Below are 15,640 nucleotides of genomic sequence, written 5' to 3'. Positions count from 1 at the left end.
AAAAAAAAAAAAAAAAAAATGGTATACGTGTGCACAGGATGGAAGAGCAGTGTGGGGCGGGGCTTGTGCAGAGGAGATGCTCAGAGACTGGCTGCCCCTCCCCCGTGTACTCTGCCGGGAAAGAGCCAGGGCTGAGGGTGGTGGGCCCACGGGCGGAGGAAGGAGGTGTAACCCTGTCTTCCCTGCCTCGGGTATGTACGGTGGACACAGACTGCAAGGTCCAGCCTCACCCCTGTGAGCGCAAGACGCTAGAGATGGTCAGGCAGCTTGCTGGCCAGGCCCCGTGCTGGAGGGGATCTCGGGGGACCAAGGCCGTGCTGGCTGCGCTCTGTCCCTTTTATACGTGTGCACAGGATGGAAGAGCAGTGTGGGGCGGGGCTTGTGCAGAGGAGATGCTCAGAGACTGGCTGCCCCTCCCCCGTGTACTCTGCCGGGAAAGAGCCAGGGCTGAGGGTGGTGGGCCCACGGGCGGAGGAAGGAGGTGTAACCCTGTCTTCCCTGCCTCGGGTATGTACGGTGGACACAGACTGCAAGGTCCAGCCTCACCCCTGTGAGCGCAAGACGCTAGAGATGGTCAGGCAGCTTGCCGGCCAGGCCCCGTGCTGGAGGGGATCTCGGGGGACCAAGGCCGTGCTGGCTGCGCTCTGTCCGTTTTCCAGGTTTGTCCACAAGGTGTGGGGTCAGAGCCTGTGGGCAGGGCCTGGGCAGGGATGGCCAAGTGCTCATGGGCTGCAGGGAGAACGGCTCTCCGGGGCCTTGGCTGTGGAGTGTGTGAACAGGGATCGGAGGAGACCTGGGAGGGAGGCAGGGACAGAGCTCCGGGGACCCAGGCAGGGGCACAGCTACTCAGTGTCAGAGTCTTTTAGACACACCGCCCAGGAGCCCAGGGCCTGGGTCACAGCCATTCTGAAGGCTGGCAGATCAGCCAAAAGCTGGTCTGACAGGGCAGTGGTCTGGACTTGGGATAGTGGTCTGCTAATTTGGTCCCTCTGATTACCAGTTTCCGTACGTATGGGGGCTGAGCAAGGCAAGAGGCTTAAGATGCTTGGATGAATTCCGGTTGTGGAGGCCGTGAAGAATGCTGGATTCTTCAGGACCGGAGCTCAGGCATTCAAGAGCACCCGCCACCTGGCTCTCAGCCACTGCCCCGCAGACCCCCAGATCATCCCCCTTTATCCGGACCACCTTTAGTATGGCACCTGGTCAGCAGCTCCTGATCTCGCCCTCTAGTCCTTTCTGGAGGTCCAGGGTAGTGTTTGAACCAGCCACACCTTGGCCCATTGGCCTGGCCTCAGCGATGAGATCAGAGCGCGCGCGCGCAGCAGTGAGATGGAGCGTCTGAGAAGCCGTGAGGGCCGTGTTGGGTCCATGCAGAGTCCAAACGCCATCTCGGCAGGGAAGGGCGGTGCCCCGCATGTGGATCAGAGGAAGTGGGGCCTCGTGCCATGTCAGAGGCCACTAGAGGCTCTCTTCTGAACCTGCACTTTCGAGTGAAAGGAGATAGTTCTTCATTCCCTGGTGAACATGTTTAAGTACTCACTCTGAGCCAGGCAGGGTCCAGCGAGGAGTCAGGCACAGTCGCGGCCCCAAGAAGCTCGTGGTCCAGAGAGAGCCTCCCAAGTGCTGGGATGGGGCCTGTCCCCCGCACACGTCATGGAGGAGGGGTTGCTTGAGCAGTCTCGAAAGATGTGGGAACCGGGTAGCAGTGGGCAGAGGCATCCAGAGCCGGGAGCCCTGGGAGAGGCTGGTGGGTAGAGTACACTTCATGGCTATGTGCTCAGACTCTGGGGGCATCACTGGTGAGCTGGGAACCTCCCGCTGTCTGTTTCCACATTCAGCAAGGGGGTGATAACAGGACCTGCCCCCAGAGGATTGCCAGGAGCACGCAGCGAGGTAATTCGTAGAATGCACTGACATTGCAGGCAGCGAGGTAATTCGTAGAAGGCACTGGCATTGCAGGCTCCTAGAATAAGGCATATAGTAGGCTTTTTATCGATCCACTCATTCAGGGCCGTGTTGGGTCCATGCAGAGTCCAAACGCCATCTTGGCAGGGAAGGGCGGTGCCCCCCATGTGGATCAGAGGAAGTGGGGCCTCGTGCCATGTCAGAGGCCACTAGAGGCTCTCTTCTGAACCTGCACTTTCGAGTGAAAGGAGATAGTTCTTCATTCCCTGGTGAACATGTTTAAGTACTCACTCTGAGCCAGGCAGGGTCCAGCGAGGAGTCAGGCACAGTCGCGGCCCCAAGAAGCTCGTGGTCCAGAGAGAGCCTCCCAAGTGCTGGGATGGGGCCTGTCCCCCGCACACGTCATGGAGGAGGGGTTGCTTGAGCAGTCTCGAAAGATGTGGGAACCGGGTAGCAGTGGGCAGAGGCATCCAGAGCCGGGAGCCCTGGGAGAGGCTGGTGGGTAGAGTACACTTCATGGCTATGTGCTCAGACTCTGGGGGCATCACTGGTGAGCTGGGAACCTCCCGCTGTCTGTTTCCACATTCAGCAAGGGGGTGATAACAGGACCTGCCCCCAGAGGATTGCCAGGAGCACGCAGCGAGGTAATTCGTAGAATGCACTGACATTGCAGGCAGCGAGGTAATTCGTAGAAGGCACTGGCATTGCAGGCTCCTAGAATAAGGCATATAGTAGGCTTTTTATCGATCCACTCATTCAAGAAATACTCACCGAGGCTCTCCTACGTTCCCAGCACTACCCCAGGTCCTGGGGAATCAGCATGAGTGTCTTGGAAACAAATCTGCTCTCATGAGCAAGAGGCAGCAGTGAACAAAGTGAACACCTAAATAAACTATTAGGTGGTGGTAAGTGCAATAGGGGAAAGGATGCGGGGTGGGACAGGGTGGGGTAAGTAGAGGGTAGGGTTGCAGTTTTAATTAGAGTGGGCAGGGAGCAGACCTGAGGGAGGTGGGGGACTAGCTGAGTACAGGCCCAGGCGAAGCCCTATGGATAGTGTCTGCTCAACAACGCTGGCTTCTGTAGGCCTAGGTAGGGAGGGCAGGGCCTGTGGAGCTTTCTGGGCTAGGACGTGTGGTTTTATGAGGTCACGAGGAGTAGACATGGAGGGGGAGAAGAGTTCTCTTTAATGAGCTGGCAGCTTGGCACAGTTTTGATTTCAGCAACCCCTTGAGTTCGTAGTTGACTTGGCTTTTATCCTAAGTGGATGTTTTGCCTCAGGAAAGGCCCCGCCCTAGAGGTGAGCCCAATTATCCTGCCTCCCAGGTGAGCAGCCCTGGGTGGGATCTCACCGGGAGAAGTGCTCTTTGGCAAGTTTTAGAGAACTTTGTCGCGAAGGCCCCAGGAGAATCTCCTTAGATGAGGCCATCCGTGGAGCTGCTGCCAGCCAAGGGGAGGGCTTTCTGCCCGAGGGACGAGGACCCACTCCTCTGTGGTCGGCCCATCGCCCCACAGATTCAGGAGAGCCAGGGGGCGAGGCCCAGAGGAAAGGATGCATGGGCTTTGGAGTGGGAGGTGGAGTTCGGATCCCAGCTCTGTTGTGTTCTGGTAACCGTGTGACTTTGGGCGACTTAATTCAGCCCTGAACCCATTTCCCCATCTGGAAGAGGAGACTGCTGTCTCTTCAAGTAGCCGAGGACTTGACGTAACGATGGGGATGGCTGGGGCATGGAAGCCAGCACAGGAATGGTGGCCCTTGTGTTGTCACAGAAGGTTGTCACTCAGACCGACCTCAGAGGTCATTGAAACCAGCCAGTGGTTTGCAAATCCTCCTGAGCTACAGAGCCTCGTATGGACACTTGTTATGTAGACCAGAAAAAGCACATTTGGGGTGGGGGCGTGGGGCTGGGGCACTGGGGGAGCCCTGGACAGTCCCCTTCCCTCTCCACTGAGGCTCTGAGGAACACAGTTGAAAACTACAGAGTTGCTATATAGAAGAGGGAATGGAAGACCAGAGAAGGAGAGTAACTTGCCTGGGGTTACATAACCAGAATCCAGTCGCCTAATCCCAGTATTTGCCACCCCCCACTCATTGTGCTGGCCCCAGAAAGTAACTCGTAATAGAAAGCTGTTGCCGTAGTTCAGAGTATTGAACACAGATATCTCTATAATTTCTGACATGATAGCCAGCTTCCATTATCTTTTTTTTTAAAATTGTCTGAGTAGTTTGAAACATTTCCTACTCTATGTGCAGACAAAAGTTGGGTAGAATCAGGAAAAAAAAAAAAAAAAAAAGAACCAAGTCTTTCTTGACTTGCTTCTGCATTGGCATCTTGTGTCAGCTTTTAGTATTTTAAATCCCCTCTCCTTAAAACTTTGATCTCTACCATTTGTTTCCTTGGGTTGTAGCTGGAAGAGAGTGTTCTTAACCCACCCTGCCACTTGCTACAGGACCACCCGCCCAGGTACAGTCTGCCTCTTGGATTCTCCTCTTCTTTCTGGCCCTGGGACTAGGCTGGCTCCCAAAGGGGCATTTATACTCCTGGGACAGCAAGTGGGGTTGGACTGAGCTCCAGGGCACAGGGACAGGCATTTCAGAGGCAGAGGAACATGCTCATGCCATACTCACGCCTCCCTTGGTCAGTGGTATATTTTCACTGAGAAAGGGAGTGAAGGCTTTGGAATTACTTCCTTAACCAGGGCCCCTTGCATTGACGAGAAGCAGAGCAGGGCGTGCACTGAGCCCCAGTTGTGCAGACAGAAAGCCTCACATCTAGCACCAAACTCAGGGCAAGATACCTGAGCCTCACTTTCCTCCTCTGTAAAATGGGGCTAATGTTTGCCCCACGTCTGGACTCCCCATTTCCCTGCTCTGGATGATAGGGGGTACCATACAAGGGATCCCTTGACTTGCTTCTGCATTGGCATCTTGTGTCAGCTTTTAGTATTTTAAATCCCCTCTCCTTAAAACTTTGATCTCTACCATTTGTTTCCTTGGGTTGTAGCTGGAAGAGAGTGTTCTTAACCCACCCTGCCACTTGCTACAGGACCACCCGCCCAGGTACAGTCTGCCTCTTGGATTCTCCTCTTCTTTCTGGCCCTGGGACTAGGCTGGCTCCCAAAGGGGCATTTATACTCCTGGGGCAGCAAGTGGGGTTGGACTGAGCTCCAGGGCACAGGGCCAGGCATTTCAGAGGCAGAGGAACATGCTCCTGCCATACTCACGCCTCCCTTGGTCAGTGGTATATTTTCACTGAGAAAGGGAGTGAAGGCTTTGGAATTACTTCCTTAACCAGGGCCCCTTGCATTGACAAGAGGCAGAGCAGGGCGTGCACTGAGCCCCAGTTGTGCAGACAGAAAGCCTCACATCTAGCACCAAACTCAGGGCAAGATACCTGAGCCTCACTTTCCTCCTCTGTAAAATGGGGCTAATGTTTGCCCCACGTCTGGACTCCCCATTTCCCTGCTCTGGATGATAGGGGGTACCATACAAGGGATCCTAGGGAAGATTCAGTAGGTGATGTCCACCAAAGTGCTTCATCAGCTACAAAGTCCCAAGCAAACAGGAGGACTTTTCAATACCATTAAGATCATGCAGCCTGGCTTCCCAACGGGCCCTCACTCTCCTCACCCCGGGGTCTAGTGCATCTCACTGACCCAGGAGCACAGAAATCACACTGAAGGGTCTTGGCATCAGTGCTTGTGTAGATATGCTACTCCTGATGAGGTCGGGAGTCCATCCCTCGAAAGCAGAGCCAGAGGCTTTGTGTGCAGGCGGGATGGTGCTTCCTGCCTGGGGTTAGGTGATCCTTCGGGCATCTTATTTTAAAGTTCCAACTTGGCTGGTCTCTGACACATGCGAGGAACTGAAAGTGGGGTTGTTTCTGCTCAGAAATTAAAGCTCAGGGACTTACGGTTTTGGAACCAGAGTGACCTGTGTTTGAGTCCCAGCTCTGCCACTTTCCCAGTAGCTGACCTTCAGCACGTGACTTCTGTTCGTCAAGTTTCAGCTTCCTCATCTGTGACGCGGCGGTTCACAGTACCTGCTTCATCCAGTTGTATCAGTGAAGTGAGATCATACATGGTGTAGCGCTTAGCACAATACCTGGCCCATAATAGCTGCTCAGTTAAAGGCCACTGTTGGTGCTGTTAATGAGCCCTCAGTTGTTTGCATGAAACTCCAACTGACAGAACTGCTGGCCTAGGAGCCCAGAGTTACCCTCGGTAATTCCTACCTTCCAGAAGTGTATACTTTAATTACAGTCATGTGACCACCAAGTAGTAGATTAACATTTTTAAGGTATTGGGGGTTTGGACTCCTACATATAAATTTGGAGGTGGCGGCGGGGAGAAATTCAGTCCATAACACGTGTTCCCAGTATCAGAGCCAGGAGCCAGATCCCATTGGCAGATCCCCAAGTGAGCCTGTAATTCACACGGGGCCTTACTGAGCCCACCATTGAGTGTCTGTTACCACCTACACCCTAACCCCGCCTTATGTACTTCATTTACTTTCCTCTTCGCTACAGGTGTTGAGACTAATTTCCTAGTGCATCTGGGGAAAGGAAGGAGCTGGGCCCTGGTGGGGCAGGGTAGCCGAAGCCCTTCACATCTCTGGGCTGATGTGCCAGGCTGTTAACAGGCATCTCTCTGATAGGCCCCTGTGACTCGCAGCCCTGCCAGAATGGAGGCACGTGTGTTCCAGAAGGACTGGACAGGTACCACTGCCTCTGCCCGCCAGCCTTTGGAGGGGAGGCTGACTGCGGTACGTGTGCACAGGACTTCCCAGACTCTGACTGTTGGGGAGCAGTGAGCCGGGGCTCCTGCCTCTCACCTGCCACCCTTCTAGCTACTAGGTAGGAATTGGCCCTGGAGTTAGGGCCACCTGCTTTTCAAGTACACCACTGATCTGATGTCTCAAATGATACACGGAGGGTTCCATGAAGAAGTAACTCAGATGGTGGAGCTCTGGGTAGGACACGGCTCCTGGCTTCTTAGCTTTAGAATGGCTGCTGCTTGATCTGTGAGCATCGCGGAGCCCAGCTGCAGGCTGGAGCTGGCCGAACTGGGTCCTGGTTCTGGGCTGAGTCTCTTCTCCCCTCTTCCAAGAAGAGGAGGAGTGAGAAGCTTCAACCCCTTTTGGTTTTAAAACGGTGAAATGAAGATTATAACTGGCTTTACCCCCTACGGTTATGGGAGTTTGAAATAAGATTCTTAGCACAGTGCTTGACACACAGGACGGGACTTGTTAAATAGTCACTTTTTAAAAACTGTAGTGCTGGGTCAATTGGAGACTTATATGGGAAAAAAATATATATGTTGACTCCCTACCTCACAAGCTACACAAAAAATCAAGTCCAGATGGATCACAGATTTAAATGTAAAAGGCAAAGTTGTGAAGCTTCTGGAAGAAAACATAGGAGCGTATCTTCATGATCTTGGGGTAGACAAAGATTTCTCCAACGGGACACAAGAAACACTAACCATAATGGGAAAAAGCTATGGATTCCATTTTTCTTTTGAAAGAGTGGTGAGATGGAGACACTTGGTGGGAGCCAGGGAGCTCTGTGTCCGGCCGTGTCTAACCCTGTGACCTGCACTGGTCACTAGGCCCTGAAGCCTCTGTGTCAGTGTCCCATCTCCCTCCTGGGAGGGAGGCGGCTCTGGCCCCACGTGGCGGCTGGGGGTCCCGGGTGGGACAGTGCTCCACAGCGTGACGGCCGCTGTGAACCTGGCAGCCCCGAAGCTGAACCTGGAGTGTAGAGCCGACATCGTCTTCCCGCTGGCCGGCTCGGCGGCTGCCACCCCGGAGGGCTTCCTGCGGGCCAAGGCCTCCGTGAAGCGGTTCGTGCCGGCGGCGCCGAGTGAGGGCTCCCGGGCCCGCATGGGCGTGGCCCGCTACGGCGCGGAGCTGGGCGTGGCCGTGCCCGTGGGCGAGTACCGGGACGTGCGGAGCTGGTCAGGAGCCTCGACGACCTGCCCTTCGGTGGCGACGCCACCCTGATAGGCCAGGCCCTGCGGCAGGCGGCGGAGCGCGGCTTCGGGAGCGCCGCCGGAACGGGCCTGGACCGGCCCCGCAGGGCAGTGGTCCTGATGACCGAGGCGCACTCTCGGGACCAGGTGGCCGGCCCGGCGCGTTTCGCCAGGGCCCGGGAGCTGCTCCTGCTGGGCGTGCGCAGCGAGGCCGTGCGGGCGGAGCTGGAGGAGGTCGCGGGCAGCCCGGAGCGCGTCATGATCTACGCCGGCCTGCAGGACCTGTGCGGCCAAATCCCGAAGCTGCGGGGAAAGCTGTGCAGCCAGCAGCGCCCAGGTAAGGACCAGTCCTGCACCGGCGCCAGCCTCGCCCGACCCGGGGGCCGGCTGGCCAGTGGCAGGCCCTTCCTCCCTTTGGTAGCGACTTAACCAGGGCCTGTACTGGGGGCCGCAAGCACAGCCCGACTCTTCTGTATGCTAGCCTTGTGATGAGTAACTTCTCAGTTTACTGGTCAGTAAAATTGGACTAATAGTAGTACCTCTAGGGGGCCTTTTGTGAGGATTAAGTAAGGCAAGCAACATACACAGTAGCACACAGTAAGCTCGGAGTGTATGCTCAGAATTGTAGGTATTGTTATTTATTATTAATTGTTATTTATTGCTAAGAAGGAGTTCTGAATCTTCAGGCTTTAGCTGAAATGTCGCTCCTCAGAGGAGCCCTGACCCCATCCTTACTCACCCATGTCGCCCCTGCTGGTCCCTCTCATAGCACCCTGCTCCTTTCCTCCATGGCTGCTCACATAGTTTGTAATTCTTTGTTGGTTTCATGTTTGTCATCCGATCAAGGACAGGCATTGGCAGTTTTGTCCACATGGTATAATTAGTGCCTTGTATACAGTGCACGGCACGTGGAGGGCACTCCGTAATGGCATAGATGAGGCCCCGGAGCTCAATAGCTTACGCACCAGTTCAGAGGTGAGCGGCCAGGGCCAGCAGGGTGACTCGGCTATCGTGTGGTTCCACCTCTAACTCCAGGGTCACTGTTTCTCAGATAGCAGGAAGAGGGCAGAGAGGAAGTGGAAGGCAAGCAGCTTCCTTTTGAGGACACAACTTGGAAATTGCACAATTACTTGCAATCACAACCCATTATATAGAACTTGTCACGTGGCCACACGCGGCTGCCAGGGAGGCTAGGAATGTGGTCTAGCTGAGCATTCACGTGTCCAGCTACCATTCTAGGAGAGGGTGGAGGATGGATACTGCAGTGGACAGACTGCAGACCGGCTGACCTGGGCTCCGCTCACCCCAGAGCAGTCCTCACTTTGCCGCCCCCTGAGGTCCACTCTGCTTGTTCTGCAGGCTGCCAGGCCCAGTCGCTGGACCTGGTCTTCATGTTGGACGCCTCGGCCTCTGTGGGGCCCGAGGACTTCGCCCAGATGCAGAGCTTCGTGAGAAGCTGTGCCCTCCGGTTTGACGTGAACCCTGACGTGACACAGATTGGCCTGGTGGTGTATGGCGGCCAGGTCCAGACAGCCTTTGGGCTGGACCCCCGGTGCTGCAGCGCTGCGGGCCAGGAGCCAGGACCCCTACCTGGGTGGGGTGGGCTCGGCAGGCACGGCCTTGCTGCACATCTATGACAAGGTGATGATGGTCCGGAGGGGCGCCCGGCCTGGTGTCCCCAAGGCTGTGGTGGTGGTCACGGGTGGGAGGGGACAGAGGACGTGGCCGTCCCTGCCCAGAAGCTGAGGGACAGCGGCGTCTCTGTCTTGGTGATGGGCGTGGGGCCCGTCCTGAGGGAGGCACTGCGGAGGCTCACAGGTCGCCGGGACTCCCTGATCCACGTGGCAGCCTACGCAGACCTGAGGCACCACCAGGACACGCTCATCGAGTGGATAGGCAGAGGTGAGTGGGGGGCGATCCACACCTCGGGGCCGCCTCCAAGGGAGGACCTCAGCCCGAGCCTTCACGTACATCATTACAGGGACAGCAACTCCTCCCAACTGCCGGGCGCTTTCCACATGCCGGGCTTTATGCTAAGTGCCACACTCACACGAATGTCACTCACCTGACATTTAAGGTGCAAATAATTTAACACAGGCACCTCTTCCCAAACTTGAGAATGTATGTACCCCACTTAAAAAGAAGACGTCATTAGGATACCCATAGGACCCCGGGTTGGCACTGACCTTGGTAGGAGCAGACACAGCCAGGACAGCCTGACTCCAAGCCTTCCTTTTGCCAATGACATCCTTACCACTTTTTAAAAAGCATGTGGCCATAATAACAATAAGCACTGCTGTGTGAACGGCCCGTCCGAGAGAGGGAGTCTCTGTACACATGTAGGAAAGCTGGGTGGAAGTCGGCTCTTTGACCGGCCATGCAGTATGGGGCCCAACTAACCTGTGGCTCAAAGGCCCATGGAGCCACTAAGATGTGTAAGACTCTGGTGGCCTCGCCTCTGTACTGGGCTTCCTTAGAGCGGGGTCTTTGGGGCCAGCCCAGGCAGGGTCTGCTGGCACGTGCTCCCTTGCGGAAGCCAAGCGGCCAGTTAACCTCTGCATATCCAGCCTGTGCATGAGCGAGGGCACCTGCGTCCTGCACAACGGGAGCTACCGCTGCGAGTGCCGGGATGGCCGGGAGGGCCCGCACTGCGAGAGCCGTGAGTGGGGCACCTGCGTGCACTTGGGAGCTGGGGTGCTGTTCTGAGTCCTCCTGAGCCCCAGGGCCACAGCCAAAGGAGGCTCTAGGGCATCAGTGGAAGGAATCAATCATTTGTTTGTTCATGCAGGAAACATTCAGTGGGTGCCTCCTACATCCCAGGTGCCATTCTAGGTGCAGGGAACAGAGCAGGAAGCAGGACAGACAGAATCTCTGCCCTCGTGGAGCTTCCACTGTAGCGAGGGAGACAGCAAATAAGTACAGCACATAGTGTATTAGATGGTGCTGAGCACACTCTGACTGATGAAAATTGATGACTGGAAGGGAGAAGCAAGTGGACGCAGAGTAACTGGAAGGCAGGCAGAGGATGTGGGCACGGGTACAGGTGGGTGGGTAGATGTGGCGGTAGAAGTCGGTGGGAGTTCTGGGCGTTTGCTCAGCTGAGAGTGAGAGGGACGGGGAGACATGGAGGTTGAGGAGGGAAGAGAACTAGTAACTGTCTAGGAGAGAAGGGGACCGGAGTAAGGACGTAGAGAATGATTGTTGGGCAGCACTGGCCCACCCGTGGCTGCTGCTGTTCGTGAATTTAAAGTTAGAACAGCAGCGGCAGCCAGAGGATGATTCCCATTGGAGCCCTGGGTTTTCAGGCACTGGTAGAGGTGGGCTTCGTGATACCAGGCGTGATGTGAGGGGCACCTCTTCCTTGGCTTACGGAGTAAGAGCAAGGCATGATGGGGCCCGTGAGGCAGCTAGTTGGTTGAGAAGAGGACTCAGACACTCCTCGTGTCCTCAAAGTTCACTTCTTTCCCAGGGGCCTTGAGAGGAGACGCCCCCAAGGCACGTGGCCCCAGCCGAGAGCCTGCAGGAGGGCAGCAGCTGCCCCCCTCCCAGCTGCTACCAAGAGGGCCTGGGTCCCCTGGGCGCTGAAAGGGGGCCTGCCCTCAGCGGAGCATCCTGTCTCGTGGAGTCCTTTGCGTGTCTGCCTTCAGCCCTGTCCAGAACCCTCCTGCCCAGTCTCCTGACCCAGGGAGAAGAGAGGGCCCAGCTGCACACGGTGCTGCCTAGGGACACACTGGCAGCTGATTTCCCCCCTAACGACGATGTTGAAAATTCTTCAGGTGTAAGTACTTACTTTGCTGACCTAGTTGAGCGCTGCTGAGCTGGTGTCATCTGCCACCTTTCCCCTGAGGAACAGAGGAACCTGGAGACTTTTGATGGCCTGTTTGAAGCTCACTTTTCCCACAACAGATGCTAAGTAGAACGTTGTTGGGACAGTAATGCCCAACAGAAGGCAGTGATGAGAGTGTCACTCGGACCCCTGACGTGATGGCATTTCAAGATAGACAAAGGGTGGACCTTTAAACACATCTTTCTCTTAAGATGTCCCAGATGGATTCATTCTTAGTTTGAAAAGGGGCTTGAGTGGCATTTGTGACTTGTTTTGGTGACTGGATCCGCGTGTGGGAGTTGGAAAGGCCCCACACTGCAAGGTGACTGATTAACCAGCTGTTTGCCCTTGGGGGAGGGGCTGAGTGTGCAAACGGCCCTGGTCTCGAGGGGCCACGTGAGCTGGGCCTGGGCACCGGGCAGCATTCCCTTCGAGGGGCTTCTCAGCCTTTACTTAGGAGGGTTAATTGCAGGGTGTTTCTTGAGTGCTTGTCTTACTCTGCCCTTTGGGGGCAAAAAGGAGTAGAATTCTTAAACTCAATCAATATAGAACAAAGAAACTTGGAGTTTTGTTTTTTTAGGCGTAGATCTTATGCTGCTTGGTTTTAGGTGTTTTTTTTAGACCTGGTTTTGAAAGGAATATTTCAAGAAGTAATGTTGGTTATTTATTTAACAGGAGTTTTTGTACCTAAATGGCAAAGAGGCTTAGTTGGAATATTTTTTGGTGAACCGGATATTTCCTTACCCCACAGTATTTAGGAATCAATTCTCCCCCTGGGTGGTCATGTTGGGAGTTGGGTTTTTGGTAAAAGCCTTTGTAGATCTCTGATTTAGATCCAAATACTTTATCACAGTTTTTATTTTTAAGGTAAATACCTTAATGTGATGTTTTATAGGCAAACATTCAAGGCTACCTTGGTTTAAGTATTGCTTAGCTTTAAAAACTTTAGGATTTCTGGTGCAAGAGAAGTACTTGAAAGGTCATCACCATGGTTCTGTTAGACGTTAAAAATTCCTGTGTGCCGAGCACTGTGCATGACAGTCATTTGCATTCAAGGGACATTTTCATTCCTATTATTGCTTTTGCCTTGGCAGAAGGTGACATCAGAGCAGGGTCACATGTCCACCTGGCAGATGCTGATAGGTGATGTCTGAATTTACATGAACCCCTTGTCTTTATATTAACAGCAGTTCAATCGTTTCGTGTGTATGTAGGCTTTTTGCCTGGTTCAGGGCTGACATTTTGATGTCCCATTTGAATTGGACTTAAAAAACCCCCCACAAAAACTGGAAGGCAGGCAGAGGATGTGGGCACGGGTACAGGTGGGTGGGTAGATGTGGCGGTAGAAGTCGGTGGGAGTTCTGGGCGTTTGCTCAGCTGAGAGTGAGAGGGACGGGGAGACATGGAGGTTGAGGAGGGAAGAGAACTAGTAACTGTCTAGGAGAGAAGGGGACCGGAGTAAGGACGTAGAGAATGATTGTTGGGCAGCACTGGCCCACCCGTGGCTGCTGCTGTTCGTGAATTTTGTGTGTTAGCATAGCTCTGATACAAAATTCTAACTTTCTAAAATGAAAAATATATAGTCATCAAACTTTCAAGCTGCTATATTCATAGTGTTTTCCTGTAATTTAAAAAGTCTTGTCAGTATCTGTACTTAAGGCCTCCGTTTCAGTTCTGCCATTTAATACTGCCCTAGGCTGTCTTTTTATTGTATTCGCCTTTTCAATGAGCCAGAAATTTGGCTTTGTCATTTTTAAAACCAGCATGTTTATGCTATAAACTTTCTTAATTATTACTACTAAGGCAACTTTCCAAGTACTGGTACCTTTTTTCCCCCAAGAATTATTTAGGAGTGTGTTTAATTTCTAGGAGTACTGATTTTCAGTCAGTCACTTATGTATGATCAGCTTCTAAAGATGTTTCCCTTGTGTTAATTTTACTATTAAAATCTTCTTTCAGCCTTACCTATGCTACTTAAGTCTCCTGCTAAGATCCACCTTGTAGTTCTACCAGTTTTTACTGCACACAGTTTGAAGTTCAGTGCATAAATAACCATGATGTTTCCCCCCTTGAAGTAGAAGTCTACCAGGCCTTGCCCCATGTCGTTCCATGAAATACAAAAAAATCCAAAATATAATTAACATTTTATTAAAACAAAAACAAAAACTAACTCACCACTTGGGACACCAAGTGTTTATGACAAAGGAAATAAATGCCCTGGGATTAGAAAGACAATAAGACTCAAAAGACCTTTAGTTCTCAGAAACCAGTGTTAAAGAACTCTGATTCAGAACCCCCAGAAATGAGGCTGAGAGATGATAGGTGAAATGTTCCAACCTGTGTTAACCAATGCCATCAGAAGAGAACGGGCAACACAGAGAACGGCACTGCCAATTTTAAGAGAAGAGACCACCAGAAACAAAATTTGCCCCTTTTTTCTTGGAAAGGGCCTGGACATTGAGCACAACTTAAAAAAACAGGGACTAAGAGAACATTATATTAAATAACTCTTTTAAAAATCGCCTCACCACAGGACTGAATCTGTAAACACAGGGTAATCTTGTTTCTATGGTAATATAAAATGTCAGTTAAATCTCAAAAGACACTTTTCACTGTTCTAAATTACAGGATTTGAAACATTTTTTTTCTATGTAATACAGCATCACTCCGGATATTTCCTTACCCCACAGTATTTAGGAATCAATTCTCCCCCTGGGTGGTCGTGTTGGGAGTTGGGTTTTTGGTAGAATCCTTTGTAGATCTCTGATTTAAATCCAGATACTTTATCACAGTTTTTATTTTTAAAGTAGCCTGCTTTAGCCTGAAAAAAAGTCCTTAATTTACTGGGAACAGTGCCTCAGCTTGGTCCCAAATGTTTTCCCCGTTACCATTTCTCAAAAAACCATAGATGGTTTTACACAGTTGAAGACAAGGACCGTTTAACCCCTGACACTGCTAAGAATCAGATAGATAGGAGATGACAGTCAGGAGTTTAGACCTTCTCAATCACCAAAGCCATGGCTACCTTGGTTTAAGTATTGCTTAGCTTTAAGAACTTTAGGATTTCTGGTGCAAGAAAAGCACTTGAAAGGTCATCACCATGGTTCTGTTAGACGTTAAAAAGTCCTGTGTGCCGAGCACTGTGCGTGACAGTCATTTGCATTCAAGGCTTCTCAATCACCAAAGCCATGTGATCAGTGGGACAGGGCCCTGCTACCTTAATTTCTCTTCCACCAAAGTCTCCACATCAGAATCTTTTCACTTAAAAAGCTTGATAAAGCAATTGCTGAAAACTTCCAGGAAGAAACACAGAATACCCCTAAATACAGCAATGTAATGTTTACAACCAACAGACTTAGGTCTCCAAAAATGTCTTTTTTGTTGTTGTTGTCGTATTATTTTCTTTGGCTCTGCAAAGGGACAGAGCCTCCTCTTACCTGAAGTTTTCCATTCACAGAACCCATTTTCTCCAAATGATCCTTATTCCAGCCAACCCGCTAAATGCTCTAGTTCTAATAGTTATTTGATTCTCTTGCTTTTTTAGAAAGACAGCATTTACAAGTAATAACAGGTTCCTTCCTTTTGAAATCTTATACTGCTTTTTCTTGTCATCTTGCATTGTCTAGAACCTTCAGAATAATGTTTTAAAACGTAGTGGTAACAGCATGCATCTGATTCTTGACTTGAAGGGACTTTTTCATCATTATATGTTATCTTCTGTGGATTACTTGATAAGGAATGTTTACTTCTATTCCTAGCTTACAAAGAGTGTTTATTAGGAGTGTTGAGATTTGTGGTTTGCTTTTCTGCTTCCTTTCAGAAGATGTTTTTTCACATTTAATCAGTTACTATGATAAATTACCCATTAGTATATTTTCAGTTGTTGAACTGCCTTTGATTTCTTGGATGAATGCTGTCTGGTCGCAATACCTGATTCTT

The 15,640-nt window shown here is 52.0% G+C and overlaps 1 protein-coding gene across 1 annotated transcript in view; it reads left to right on the top strand.

Moving 5' to 3' along the window:
* The window catches only part of LOC102991777 (von Willebrand factor A domain-containing protein 2), a 55,868-nt gene extending 44,176 nt beyond the window's left edge, over nt 1-11,692 (top strand). The window contains 10 exon segments of the mRNA XM_024128066.1: nt 211-343; nt 4,312-4,367; nt 6,560-6,667; nt 7,641-7,850; nt 7,853-8,212; nt 9,235-9,427; nt 9,429-9,586; nt 9,589-9,777; nt 10,412-10,534; nt 11,523-11,692. Of these exon segments, the coding sequence (XP_023983834.1) occupies nt 211-343; nt 4,312-4,367; nt 6,560-6,667; nt 7,641-7,850; nt 7,853-8,212; nt 9,235-9,427; nt 9,429-9,586; nt 9,589-9,777; nt 10,412-10,534; nt 11,523-11,692 (1,700 nt within the window).
* The last annotated feature ends 3,948 nt before the right edge of the window (nt 11,693-15,640 follow it).

Source organism: Physeter macrocephalus, chromosome 21 (assembly GCF_002837175.3).
Source record: "Physeter macrocephalus isolate SW-GA chromosome 21, ASM283717v5, whole genome shotgun sequence".
Lineage (NCBI taxonomy): Eukaryota > Metazoa > Chordata > Mammalia > Artiodactyla > Physeteridae > Physeter > Physeter macrocephalus.
The sequence above is the reverse complement of the archived record's forward strand: the minus strand, read 5'-3'. Positions and strand labels throughout refer to the sequence as shown.